The following is a 14,343-nucleotide window of genomic DNA, read 5'->3' as shown; positions in this document are numbered from 1 at the left end:
TGTGGCAAATAGCAAAGCTTCATCTTATTAAGAAAGGAAGTAATTATACAAGTATTATATAATAAAAAAAGGGCCATGTACTAAACCTGACACCTCGGGGAGGGAGGAGGCGCATGGCAGGCCTTATAAACTGGTGACTGCAAGTAACCATACAGGATGGTCTGAACATAAAAATTCCTAACTAAAGTGGGTCATGGTGGTTAGTCGCATCACAGGCCTGTAGCTTACTTGACAAAGGTCAGTTTGTATGTTGAGCCTATATATTTATTGTCTTTGTGTGTCTAGTATAACGTAACTTTGAAATGTCAGAGGCACAACTTCTGGCACCAAATCACAAGACTACAGAGCAGGAGAGCACATACCATCCCTGTGTACTGTGCATGTTAATTATTAACTATCCTGTACCCACCGATGTAAAGGAAGTGTCTCTGTTTTGCCTTTAATCCAATCCTAGGGATTTCCTCCTGTTCTGCTTCCTTCTGCCTTCTTTTTGTTATTTTTTTTGTTTTGTTTCTTGTGCCTTCGTAATCTACCACCAATAAATTTCATATAACCCTCCTTAGGGATCCTTCTTTGATTCTAATGTATAAAGTTCAAAAACTGCCATTCTTTAGAGCATTTACTTAATCCATTGAGATTTTGCTTCCTGACATGTCCTCAAAATTTGGCTCAAATAAACGATAAGCGTTTTCTATAGACTGCCCATTCTTTCATCAACATTATTAATATCTGTCTTCCCACACTTTCCAGACTCTAAACCTATGAAGACAGAAAGTTTGGCTAATTTTTGTTCATCTTTACAGTCCTATCGTCTCTCTTCACCTGGCAATGAAACGGAGCTTAAAAACACCCCAAACGGGTTAGGTCCTTCCGTTAGGAAGAGCCGGCCAGGAGGAATAAAGGCGGAGGGGCTGGGGGCGGAGCCAGGGTAGGGCGTCACTGCGTCGCTCCGAGGCCCGCCCCACAGGCTAGGCCACGCCCACCTGGAGGTGGGTGGTCACGTGGGCCTCCGCCGGGACTCCGCCGGGTCAGCTGAGCCATGATGGCGACAATGAGGGGGTCCGTGCGGCAGAGACTGGTGGGCTTGGCGTCCGTCAGGGCTGTAAGTGCCCCGCCCGGGGACGGGCGGCCGTACTGCACCGTGACGCTCGGGTCGGGGGCGTGGTTCCTGTCGGCTATTCTGAGAAGTGAAGCCAGAGAGCTCCTCAGGCCAGAGTCAGGTGGACCTTGAAGTTTTAACACCCTCTATGTACCCCAAATCCCTTGCGGGTCATGAGGGAAACTGAGGCCCAGAGGGGGAGCGACTTGCCCGGTGTCCTAATTCCCTGTTCAGGGCTCTTTCCCGTGACCCTGGCACCTTTCTCCCTCTAATTGCGCTGCGGACCTCTCGAAGTCTTGCTTAGTGAAGTGTCACCAATAGTCCTCCGAGTGGGAGAAGCAAGGTCGGCCCGCCCGTCGCCCCCGTGCTCACCTATTAAGCAGTGGGGAATGTCTGGACCGCAGGAAGTTGGGGATGGGCCTGCACGGGGAGCCCGGCTCTTGTTTATTCCTGTTTCTAAGTGAAATATTCCTTCTGCTCTTAATTCTAGGACAGACCAAAGGTGAGTTAAATGGTGAGAAATGTTGCTTCTGGTCCCAGTATTCGTGAAGATGGATCCATTCCTTCACATTTGCCCCACTGGGGAATTTTTCCCCCACACTTCATGTGTTTATTTGGTTTCATTATGCAACATCCACAGTCAGTCACACAGGGAGAAAGGAATGAAGAGGAGTGTAAGTTAGGTGTTTACATCTGTTGAAGTATTACAATAACTAGAGGCCCAATGCACGAAATTTGAGCAAAAGTAGGCCTTCCTTTCCCTGGCTGCCAACACCGGCTTCCCTTGCAGCCCCAGATTCGTCTGGAAGGTCGTAGAAAGGAAGTCCAGTCTAATTAGCATATTACGCTTTTATTATTATAGATGAGTTCGAAGCCCTGGTGGGGTGGCTCAGTTGGTTAGAGGCGTCTGAGCGGGTCCAGGCACATACAGGAATCAATCAATGCATGAACGAGTTGGAGCAACAAGTCGATGTCGCTCTGTCTCTTTCTAAAAGCTAGTTAAAATATTTTTTAATAAATAAATAATGACTTCACAAATTTACCCAAAAAAGTATGGCAAAACACCACTCTAATATATTGCACAGCAAGCCCCATTAGTCCCCGTGGGAAAAGCCCAAGTGCTTTCATTCCTTCCCAACTGCGGGGGGGAGGGTGGTCACATCGCCTCTTCCTCTTGTGTGTGTGAGTGTGTGTGCACGCCCTGGGGAATTGTGACAATCTGTTACTGTTTTACTTTTTGTTTATTCTTTTAAACCAAAGGTCAGCACTTCATCTGTGAGTACGTTCCCAAAGCGGGTGAAAATTGTGGAAGTTGGTCCCCGAGATGGACTACAAAATGAAAAGGTAAAGTTGGAAATCAACCACAAAAGTTGTTTTTGAGCGTTGGGAGTTTGTGTGGTAGGGTAGGTGCAGCAGGGATGGACTCACAGAGCTATCTATGCAAGACATGATCACTCTGCCCAACCTAGGGCTTGGTGGGGAGAACAGGCAGGCTCCTGTGACTGCTAAGCAATCTACGATGGTGATGCAACAGGTGTGATAGGCCCAGGTCCATTTCAAGGCCCAGGGAGGTGGGGTGGATGATGAGTGCTGGGGGTGTGTAGTGTGAAGGGGAGGGCATGCCTTAGATCCAGCAATTCCGTGTAGGAGGATTTATCCAAAGGAAGTCATGAAGGCCACATGCAAAGATTTAACCTTGGGGATGTTCCTTACCACCTGAAGAAAATTGGAGTAGTGCTGTCCAGTAGAACTTCCCGTAAGATAGAAATGTTCCAGACTTGAGCTGTCCCATGTGGTAGCCACTAGACAAACACATGTGGCTATTGAGCACTTGAAATGTGACTAGCATGAATTTTTATTTTCATGTCATTTAAATTTATATAACCATGTATGGCTAGTATCTAACATACTGGACTTCACAGCTCTATAAAGTTACATATCTGGGAGGTGTTAAGGGTGGTTTTCTTTCTTTTTTCTTTTTTTGGCATGTGTTTTTGAAACAATCATGTATTAATTATTTTTGCATTAAGAAAGCTTTTTTTTTTAAGTATGACCAGCCTAATTTTAATGTTGTGCACGTGCTAAAAACAAAAACTATAAGTTCCATGAGAGCAGAATCATGTCTGTCTGCTCATTGCAGCACCACCTAGCACCTAGCACAATCCCTAGAATATGAAGCAAAATTATCTGTGGAAGAGATTACATTAAAGCAGTGCAAGAGAAATCGTAGGGGAGGGTAGGAAGGGACTTGAAATCCTTAGGATTTTTTACCTGGTCCTGTAGGTACTAGGGAGCCACGGAAGGCTTTTGAGTGGTAGAGTGAGACAGTGGAAAGTGTTCTAGGATGATTCCTGTGGGATGAACTGGTGGAGTGAGACCAGGCCATAATATACATGGGATAATGGAACAATGGTATTAGATTTGGAAAGAAGGATCTATAGAAGCTGCTTAGCAACTAGACACAGTGGGGGAGGGAGAAAAACAGTAGGCTGACCATGTGAGGATGAGATCCTGTGCCACTTGGGAGATGGAAAAAGAGGATGTAATACTTGGGGGGGCCATCTCCTAAGAACCAGAAGGTTAGTCATTTCTGCCTTTCAGGCCAGGGTACATTGCTCTTAGGTTGTTTAGGATGGGGTAATAAATTAACAAACTTTTAGTTAAGAAAAAGCCTGTATGGCAGAAAAATATGGTTTCCATGTAAATATTAACTCCCTTTCAGATGATAAGCTGCCTCCACTGCAAAATGCTATCTGTAGAATTTGAAGACACTTTGTACCCTATCTATTGGTGAGGATTACATGTGAATTCATATTACTCTTTGAAAGTGGAGATAGTGAAGTGTTTGCTGTAGCAAACATTTTGAACTAACAGGCACTGCTTTCTGAGGCCATTTGCTTCCCAACTTTGCTGAGCTGTCTCTTCTAGTGTTTGTCTTTCCATTACAGAATATCGTCCCTACTCCAGTGAAAATCAGGATGATAGACATGCTTTCTGAAGCGGGACTCCCTGTGATAGAAGCCACCAGCTTTGTATCTCCCAAGTGGGTTCCTCAGGTGAGCCCCCGCCCTCAGTGAGAGGTTTACAGATGTGAGGGATGGAAAGGTTTGCATTTGCCCTGGAAGAGGAAGGAGAAGTCAGGAACATAGGTTTCCTGGTCTCTGGCTTTCAGAGGTCTGTAACCTGGGAGGCAGGAGGCTTGGATTCAGTCTGGACTCTGCCCCCGAATTGCTTGGTGACCTTGCTAAGGCCATCCCCTCTACAGGTTGAAGGTGACCTCTTCTGGCCCTGGACAGCTAGAGTTTCTAGGCCTGGCCTGTGGATTCTGCCTGCTTCACAGAGACAGTCTGTGGGGAAGAAAGATCCTGTTCCAGCTGAGTTTGATAACACAGAGGAGCTGAGCCCTGTACCCAGCTTGGGGTGTGTTCTCAGTAATGGCTGGCAGTGTTGTTACTGTGGTCACTGCTATGTAAAGCTGACAGTATTGGCCATATGGAGGAATTGGGGCTATTGCCCACACCCCAGGGCCTCCTGGCCCATCAGCAGTCACACAAATAATAAAAGCCTTGGGGAGACTCAGCTCTGCAGAAGGACTCATTCTCCAAGGGCCTGGAGAACAGAGGTCTTGTGCTAAAACGGTTTTTGTGTACCTGAGCTCTCTGCCTGCCCTTGGTGATGACTCTGCCTTGTCTCCTTTGGTTCCAGATGGCTGACCACATCGAAGTCTTGAAGGGCATCCAGAAGTTTCCTGGCATCAACTACCCAGTCCTGACCCCAAATTTCAAAGGCTATCAGGCGGCGGTAAGCTTGTTGGTGGGGGCCCCTGAAATGAGATTGATGGCATTGGTCCCCGCCTTGTCCCTGGGCCTCAGTCCCTATCCTGGGACATCTGTCTGAGGGCTGTCTCCAGTGGTGATGAGCATAGTCAGACAGACCGAGGCAGTCCTGGCCTTGCCACTCCCAGTTCTCTGGTCTTGACAGGCCTCAGGTCCCGCCTATAAAATAGGCTTCGTGATAGGGTAACACTGAAGATTTCAGAAGAGAAAATGCACACGAATTTCTTAGCAAGAGCCTGGTAGAAGATAAGTGCTTAATCAATGGTAGTTTTGTTGCTCTTACCCATTTTCTCTTTCGAGAAAGGAAAGTAGGCGCTCCACAGAGCTTCAACAGTAATTGCTAGAATCTGCCAACTTTCTTATAACTTCAGATGAGAACATCATTGGAGATATTGATTCCAAATGGAGGCAAAAAGCTTCTTTTAGGAGTGACTGACTTTCAGAGTGGTGATGGCAGGGACAGTGTTGGTCCCTGAGGGAAGGCCAAGGTTTCTTTCTTACTGAGATACTAGAGGCCTGGTGTATGAAATTCATGCACCCGGCGGGGGGTGGGACCCATGGGTGCATGATTGGGGCCGGGGATCGACGCGGGAGGCTGGCCAGCTGGGGAGGGACCGTAGGAGGGCTCCAGGGTGTGTCCGGCCCTTCTCGCTCAGTCGGACCCCAGCAGCAAACTAACCTACCAGTTGGAGCATCTGCCCCCAGTGATCAGTGCACATCATAGCGAGCGGTTGAGCAGCCTTAGCGTATCATTAGCATATTACGCTTTGATAATGGTTGAACGGATGACCGGGCATTTAGCATATTAGCCTTTTATTATGTAGGATAATTCACTGTATTAATTCTCCAGGCTTGCCATAACAAAATACCAAAATCTAGGTGGCTGAAAACCACGAAAATGTATCCTCTCACAGTTCTGGAGGCTAGAAGTCTGAAATCAAGGTGTCAGGGTTGGTTTCTTCTGGGGGCTCTGGGGTGAATCTGTTCCATGCTCTCTTCTAGTCTCTGGTGACTGCCAGCAATCGTTGACATCCTTGGCTTGTAGGTACATCGCTTCAATCTCTGCCTCCATCTTCACTGGCCTTCCCCTCGTGTCTCTCTGTCTTCACATGGCCGCTGTCTTATAAGGACACCAGTCATATTAGAGAGGAACCAATGTGGCCTCATCTTAATAAATTATTTCTACAATGACCCTGTTTCCAAATAAGAACACATGTCGAGGTACTGGGGGTTAGGACTTCAATGTACCTTTTCTGGGGAGACAAAATTCAATCCATAACATTCATATATCATAAAATTCATGGTAAGACAAGGGTTTTGTCACTCTGGGGTTCCTTGAAGAGGAAATGCTAAAAGGAATTCCCCTGGCTGTTGGCAGGTGGCTGCTGGAGCCAAGGAAGTGAGCATCTTCGGAGCTGCCTCTGAGCTTTTCACCAAGAAGAACATCAACTGCTCCATAGATGAAAGTTTGCAGCGGTTTGACCAAATCTTGAAGGCAGCTCAGGCAGCCGGTATCCCTGTGCGGGGGTGAGTCATAGCACATCGGTGCTGCCTGTCTTTTCCTCAGTACCATTCTGGCCAGTACCAGCCTCTGACCAAAAGTGACCCTCCCCCACAACAACTCATCCTGTGGGCAGACAGCCTAAGCTCCACACGTGACATCCTTCCCCAAGTAGATGTGGTCAGAAGAAATCCTAGCAAGCGCTTTTTCCAAACCTGATCTTTGGGTCAGTTCACCAGAGGAAACCTTCTAGGACAGGACATGACATGATTTGTGGAGGTCAGTTTACTCCTGGCTACACCACCAACTCTTCACACGTTCCCAAAGAATCCCCTAGGCCTCTTAAGTCTCCAAGACACATCTTTAATAGCAGCAGTGCCAGGAATCGTCATATGTAACTTCACAACTGGTCAGGCCACATACCCAGCAAGGAGGGGACTGGCCCCACTTACAGGTGACAAGACAGGCTCAGGAAGGGTGAAGAGTCTGCTGTAAGGTCACACAGCTGTCCAGTGGCAGCCAGAGTGCTTTCAGAAGTGTACATGTGGCCCTGGTCGGGTGGCTCAGTTGGCTGGAGCATTGTCCCATGCACTGGGTTCGATGGCCAGTTGGGTGAATATGGGAGGCAACTGATCAGTGTTTCTCACATCTCTCCCCTCCTTTCCCTCCTCTTTCCCCCTCTCTCTAAAAATCAATAAAAATACATCCTCGATTTAAAAAAAAAAGCACATCTGACCACATCACTTCCTGGTTAGATACCTTACAGTGACTCCCCAACTCCAGACTTTTCCACTTGGCTCACAAGACCCTGTGTGAGTCAGCCTCTGCTCTCCGTGCAGCCTCCTTGTTCACTGTTCCCTTCCAGCCCAGCTGGAACTTCTTTCCATTTGTCACCTGTTCCTTGCCTCTGGGCCTTTACGCACACTTTCCATAGACTCAGCACTCTCTTCCTCCTGTATCCTAATTGTCAGGACTAACTCCTGTTCACCCTTCGGGACCCCTCATGGATGCCAATTTCTCCAAGAAGCTTTCTCTGTCCCCCAGCCGGAGTTAGTGCTCCTCCTCTGAGCTCCCATAGTCCCTTAGACATCCTCTAACATCGCACTTGGTTACTTGTTAAATCGTCTCCTGCCTCCCATTCCACTAGACCCCGAACCCACATTTCTCTCCGTCCAGGTGTGCCCCCTCTCCCAGCACAAGGCCCAGCACACAGTAGGTGCTCAGGAACCAATGGGCAGATGGATGGATGGGGAAGCAGCGGCTTGTCAGGTCTGCCTGCACCCAAGCCTGTTCTCTTTTCTCAGTATCTCTCTTAACTTGTCCCTGCTCAGCAACGATTAGAAAGTAAGGGGGAGAATTTAAATGGAAAAATATACTGAGCCCTGGCCAAGTGGCTCAGTTGGTTGAAGTGTCGTCCCATACACCAAAAGATTATGGGTTCAATTCCGGTCAGGCCATATACCCAGGTCGTGGGTTCGATCCCGGATCAGGATGTGTAGGGGAGGCAACTGATCAATGTTTCTCTTTCACATCGATGTTTTTCTCTCTCTCCCCCCAAATCAGTAAAAAACGTATCCTCTGGTGAGAATTTTAAAAAACAGAAAAGAAAAATATACTGAGATCTTTGAGGCTGAAGTTATTTAACCAGGAAATATTTGTTATGCCTCTGAATGTGCAGCATAGTTTTCTAGACTCGAAAAGGTTTTAGTGGAGCCCCAGGCCCAATGGTGTGGGTGGGAACAGGAGCCGCCTCCATCCAAGACCCAAACTTCTTACCGCAGTTAACATGACCCTGTAATGAAGCCCATGCCCAGCTCTCCATGTCCTACTTCTTTGCCTCTTGCTCTCCGTGCCTCAGCTGTTCCTTCCTTTGTTCTGTGTCTTGAACACGCCTGCTCTCCCAACTCGGGCATCTGCACTGGGTCCTCTCTGCCGGGAATGCTCTCCCTGTGGCCGTCCCCGTCTCCCAGCTGCAGCGTCCTGTCTTCACAGAGGTCTTCCCGAGTCACCCAGCCACTGTTGACCTCTTCTGTTTGTTCCTGGCGCCTTTCCTGTCCTTTCCTTCATAGCACGTCACTTTCTGAGATTATCTCATTGACTCATTTGATTGTCCTTTAATCAGCTATCTCCCGGATTTGAAATAAGCACTGTGAGGGTGGGGTCCTTGTCAGTCTTACTCACTGAGCTACTCTAGTGCCTGGCCCATAGTGAGCAACTCGGTAAATACCAGTTGAATAAATGAGTGAGTGAATTGTCTGGCAGCTCACAAGAGCAGGCCAGCCCAGCTCCTATCACTGCCTTTGGTTTCATGGGTCCCTGGTCCCCTCCTGTGCATATGGGCCCCAGCCACTCTGGCCCATGCTCTGCTTTACCCCACCTCTGTACGGCTCAGATGCCTGCTCATAGTGCCCTCTCCAGCTCCTTCTCCCTGCTGGTCTCTGGCTGCCTCTCCAGAACCTATGCCACCCCTGAACTACAGGCCTGTTAGTCCCCTCCCTTCCCTGCGGTGGCTCTCCACTGCGCCCCCTCCCGGCACTAAGCAGCACGACCTTCATTCTGGCTCCACATCGTTGAATTAGCCTTTCCAGGCGCTTGGCCTCCTGCCCAGGTTCAGGTTTTTTGTGTGTTTTTTTAAAATATATTTTATTGATTTTTTACAGAGAGGAAGGGAGGAGGGGTAGAGAGTTAGAAACATCGATGAGAGAGAAACATTGATCAGCTGCCTCCTGCACACCCCCCACTGGGGATGTGCCCGCAACCAAGGTACATGCCCTTGACCAGAATCGAACCTGGGACCCTTGAGTCCTCAGGCTGACGCTCTATCCACTGAGCCAAACCGGCCAGGGCCAGGTTCAGGTTTTGATTTCAGGCTAACCAGGAATGTGTGTCAGACAGCCCCCTGCCTCAGCCCTGCTGACTAAAGAACCCAGGGGCATTGACACCATTCCCCCTGTCTTCACAGATACGTCTCCTGTGTGCTTGGATGTCCCTATGAAGGGAAGATCTCCCCAGCCAAAGTAGCTGAGGTGTGTGTGAGTGTCAGGTGGGGGTTGTGGGGGTTGGCCTCCTTGCCTGCCGCTGAGTGCATAGGTTCCTCTCGCCACCCTTTCCTGATGGGTCACTGACTTCCTTCATTAACACCCCTGCCCTCCCCGCGGAGTAAATGCCTCCAATTGAGTTTCCAGTCTGGTTAGTGGACAGGTGATAATGGAGGTGATAATCCCTTTTGGAGAGGCTCCTTCCCGCTCCCACCCCGCCCCAGGGTTCTTGCGGTGCCTTGTCTTGGTCAGAGAGGCCACTTCATATCCACTGAGCAACAACCAAGTCAGCCCCGAGGACACAGTGTGGAAACTGAGTTTGAGCGTGAGCGACACAAGAGCTCATGGTATTTAGTCCTCTAACCCACCCTGCAAACTCGCTATTATTGTTGAGACTAACTAACTTGCATGCAGGTTGCCCGTGGTGCCACCAGGTCTTCACCCCCATCTTGTTTACCTCCAAAGCCCGCTTGCTCTTCCCCAAAACCATGTAGCGCCCAAAAATGAGGGATGGTAGCAGCGGCATCTGGGATTGAGAGTGCCTGCTGTGCTCCATGGCTCAGCCTCCTGTTGTCACCATAGCCCTTCAAAGGCTTGACACTGTTTTCAGAAGCAGAAAGTGAAGCTTGGGAAAGTTAAGCCCCTGGCCAAGATCCCACAGAACTGGGATTTTAATCCAGCGCCATATCACTCCAGAGCCGCTCCTTCCGCTGTCCCTCTGGCCCCACAGGCTGCGGGCTGCTGTCACTCCTCTCACCATTTCCTTTATGCCGCAGACCATTGTTGAGTGTTGGCCCGCCACATCCTTCCTCCACCTTCTCAGCAGCACCGTGTAGGGAAGCATCTCCTTGGGCCGGGCTTACACTGCTCTGGTTTTGCAGTGATTTTAGGGCTTTATAAACGGGCTTCTAAACATTTAAATAGTTATGTGCTTCTGTTAAAAATATAAAGCTGGCACCTCTGACCCATGATTTCACAGATCTTCCCACCAAGGATAAGACTACAAGAAAGGGGTCAGTTTACTGATTCCAGTGGCTGGGTCTGCCACAGTGTATGAAGATGGTAAGGGAAGGACTGGAGTTTGAGACCCGGGTGGGGGGAAAGCACAGGGGTCGGAGCCCAGAGCCTGCCCCCGACGTCCCGGTGTCCTGACGAGAAGAATGAGGAATATCCTTCCACTCAAAGTGGTAAGGAGCCTGTCACCGGTTGGTTTAGTGCTCAGACATGGAGGTGTTCTGGACAGGCCAAGGACCCGTTTCGGAGCTTGGGACCCTTGGCTTGGGGAATCTGATGTCCTTTAACTGCCTGTTTGTTTTCCCAGGTCAGCAAGAAGATGTACTCAATGGGCTGCTATGAGATCTCCCTGGGGGACACCATCGGTGTGGGCACCCCTGGGATCATGAAGGATATGCTGTCTGCTGTCATGCACGAGGTGCCCGTGGCTGCCCTGGCTGTCCATTGTCATGACACCTATGGCCAGGCCCTGGCCAACACCTTGATGGCCCTGCAGGTAATCCAGGCATGTCCCAGGAGAAAGGCATGTGTCCATTCTCAAAGGACATGGCGGCAGGACAGCTGTGTTTCATCTATGCTTTCAGCAAGCCTTCACTGTGCTGAATGCTGGTACCTGCGTGACAGGCCCTGGGCTCACCATGATGGGCATAGACATGTGACCCTGCGCCAGAAATTCTTATGTCTGTGTGTGAGGGGCGACAGTGCGGGAGTTGGGGGCTAATCCTAATGCATTATGACAAATGCTCGAAGGAAGCACAGGCTGAGGAAGGTCCCCACCCCAGCTGGGAGGTCAGAGAGGATTTGCCGGAAGAGGCCTAAGTGAGGCTTGAAGGACCTGAAGAAGTTCAGCAGCTGAACAAGGGGAGCAGAGGTGGCTTGGCAGCACTGCGTTGTAAGACTGAGGGAGGGTTCGGGGAGGACTACTGTGCTCTGGTCCTGGATGGCATGTGGGTTTGAGTGTGAAGCCTCTGTGGGAGCAGCAGGCAAGGAGCCAGGCAGTAGAGAGGTAGGCAGAGGTCAGAGGGAGAGCCTTAATGCTGCTTTCCCGAGACTGGACTGAAACTTCAGATTGGCTTTCCCTTGAGGCTTGCTTCTTGTGGGCTGGTCCTGTATGAGGAGCCCATGGCCTGGCTGCCCGTTAGAAGGAACGTTCTCAGTATCTGACCACCTTGCTGTAGCATTCGTCTCATTCCACCCTGTTGTCTTTAGGAGAGGCTCATGTCTCAGGTGATTCTATTACTTCCTGGTCTATTTTCTCAGAGTTGTGGTTGTCAAGGTTGTTAAGGTCTGTTAGAAGCCTAAGGAGGAGAAAAGGAACAGTCATCTAAGAGAGTAGGAAATGACGGACCTGGGGAAATGGCCTGGGCCCCTAGGGTTAGAGAGCAGCCTTGTGAGGGAGGGTGCATAAGTGAATCACAGTAAACCACAGGGATCCGAAATCCCTTCAGTGGGAGGCGGTGACTTTAGGTCCGTGATCAGGAAGGGCCTCTCTGAGGAAGTGACTTGTAGGCTGAGACCTTAAGGGTTAAGACGGAACTTGAAACCATTGAAGGACTGAGTGGGGATGTTCCTGGCAGAGGAAACAGTGTACACCAAAAAGACTCACACTGGCCCGGAGCTAAAAAGAGAAACTCCCTCTTTCAGTGGGATTTTCGCCTTAACAGAATCATAAACCAAAGGAATGAATAACTTGCAATGGAATTGCAGGCAGCAGCAGTTGGGAGGTTTATAAGGACCAGCATTGTCGGCTTTGGCCCCCACAGTGACAGCCCTGTGTCACCATCCTTTTGTTTCCAGATGGGAGTGAGTGTCGTGGACTCTTCTGTGGCAGGACTTGGAGGCTGTCCCTATGCACAGGGGGCATCGGGAAACTTGGCCACCGAGGACCTGGTCTACATGCTGGAGGGCTTGGGCATTCACACGGTAAGCTTGTCTGCCCCTGTGGCCACAGCCCTGAACCAACCAGAGGACAGAAGCTGATGGGCTTGTTTAGTTACTGTTTTTTGGGGGGTCAGTGGAGGAGGCAAGGAGGAGTAGTTAAGAAGGGAAGGGTGCCAGGGGATTATTGTGTACTTTTGAGATAGCCGAGTGTGGGTGATCCAGGTCCGGAGAAGGCCAGGCTCTCAGTGTGAGTTTGACAGTTCAGTTTAAGGAGGCACCAGGGTGTAAGGGAAGAGCCCCCCAAAGGGGTCAGGTGTGTGACCTGAACTGAGTCAGTTATCTCTAGACCTTTGTTTTGTTCTCTGTAGAATGAGGCAGTAGAATTAGACAGCCCCCCAGGGCTCTGTCAGGGTCAGTAAGGGCAGCCAGTGTGGATTGGAAGCACAGCAGCCGTGCTTTGGATCAGACGGACCTGGATTTAAAACCTTGTCCTGCCTCTCACACAGGCTGTGTGACCTGACAAATTACTTCACCTCTCTGGGCCTAAGAAATGGGAATGATAATAGCACCTATCCTGTAGGGCCGTAATGAAGATTAACTAAGAAAACGTAGAATGCTTAGCCCAGAACCGAGCACATCGTACACATCAGTAAATAGGAGCTATTGCTACGAACAGGTTTTCTGGAGTGGCCCCTTCAGCAGGTGTTTTTACTCTCTCTGCCTCACAGTACATTGCTTCAGTATGTACTTCTTGACCACTGTGGGCCAGGCCCTGGAGATGGAAGACTGACGACAGAGATTCCTATTCTGGTGGTGGCATGACAGGTTGAGGCGTCCTATACAAGGGGAGTCAGGGGCGGGGGGGCCGATGCCAGGACATGACCTCAGGCAGCTTGCTGGTGTCCATCATCAGAGGAACAAGAGCCTGTCTTCACCTTCACTTTTTCTTTTCATTAAAAAAATTTTTTTTTTAGGGAGGAAGGGAGAGAGAGAAACACCAATGTGAGAAACATTGATCGGTTGCCTCCCACACGCGCCCCAACCGGGGATGGAACCTGCAACCCGGGTATACGCCCTGACCGGGAATGAAACCCACCACCTTTTGGTGTACAGAGGATGCTCCACCCAACCAAGCCACACCGGCCAGGGCCACCTTTACTTTTTTAGTATCACAGTTGTCTGTCCAATCTGATGTTTCCCTGGGTGTTGAGGGCATGTCATGACTTACTGCATCTTCCAACTTGTTTCTCAAAGGGTGTGAACTTCCAGAAGCTCCTGGAAGCTGGGACCTTTATCTGTCAAGCCCTTAACAGAAAAACCAGCTCCAAAGTGGCTCAGGCTACTTGTAAACTGTGAGCCTCTTGCCCACCTGAAGCTCTAGGGACTGTGGGAATGGGGGCACGTCTGATGATTCACTGATGGACACACGGAAATGGGAATGACATGAACAGGAACAGGCACCGCACCACCAGGACACCTAAGTATGACTGAGAGGCTTTGGGGGCTAGAGGCCTCCCTTCACCATGGACCCAGGAGTTGAGGGCACTTGGGAATCCAATTCCCTGGCTTGGTTTGATCCCCAAGTCTTACCTCTGGGTGACATCTGCCAGGTGGGTACACAGCGCAACCCTGCCATGGCCTTGGCGCCATTGCTCTCTGACTTTGTAGGGCAAAAGGCATGGACGGTTTTTCCCTGAGCTGGCAGAGGGCATTTGCTGGAGGGATGAGGGCTGAGCTTCTGCATTGGCCACCTGCCAACTTAGCACCTCTGAAAAAATCTCCACTCTGAACATGATTTTTGAAAACAGCTATGTAATTAAAGGTTTAATGACATGGAACCATTCCAGTACTCTGCAGATGTGTGTATATATGAGAGCAGAGGAATAAAACATCTTTATTCACAAGGAGAGGAAAACGCAGACTAATCTTTGGATTTTTCTCCATTTCTCCACCTGAGCCTCAAAAGCAGTGACT

The 14,343-nt window shown here is 49.7% G+C and overlaps 1 protein-coding gene across 2 annotated transcripts; it reads left to right on the top strand.

The window, feature by feature from the left end:
- Positions 1–965: 965 nt before the first annotated feature.
- On the top strand, positions 966–14,287 carry HMGCL (3-hydroxy-3-methylglutaryl-CoA lyase). Of its 2 annotated transcripts, none has more exons than XM_080655373.1 (9): positions 966–1,102; positions 2,360–2,443; positions 4,048–4,155; positions 4,805–4,900; positions 6,314–6,462; positions 9,399–9,462; positions 10,796–10,984; positions 12,286–12,411; positions 13,624–14,287. In XM_080655373.1, the coding sequence occupies exons 1-9, from the start codon at positions 1,040–1,042 to the stop codon at positions 13,723–13,725; spliced, it is 981 nt and encodes a 326-aa protein (XP_080511499.1). In that variant the 5' UTR covers positions 966–1,039; the 3' UTR covers positions 13,726–14,287. The 2 variants fall into 2 exon arrangements, with proteins under 2 accessions (XP_080511499.1, XP_080511500.1); XM_080655374.1 differs by having other exon boundaries at positions 1,015–1,601; positions 13,624–14,280.
- The last annotated feature ends 56 nt before the right edge of the window (positions 14,288–14,343 follow it).

The sequence above is a fragment of the Plecotus auritus genome, assembly GCF_963455305.1.
Source record: "Plecotus auritus genome assembly, chromosome: 2".
In the NCBI taxonomy this organism is placed as follows: Eukaryota; Metazoa; Chordata; class Mammalia; order Chiroptera; family Vespertilionidae; genus Plecotus; species Plecotus auritus.
This window is presented reverse-complemented; position numbering and strand designations above follow the sequence as displayed.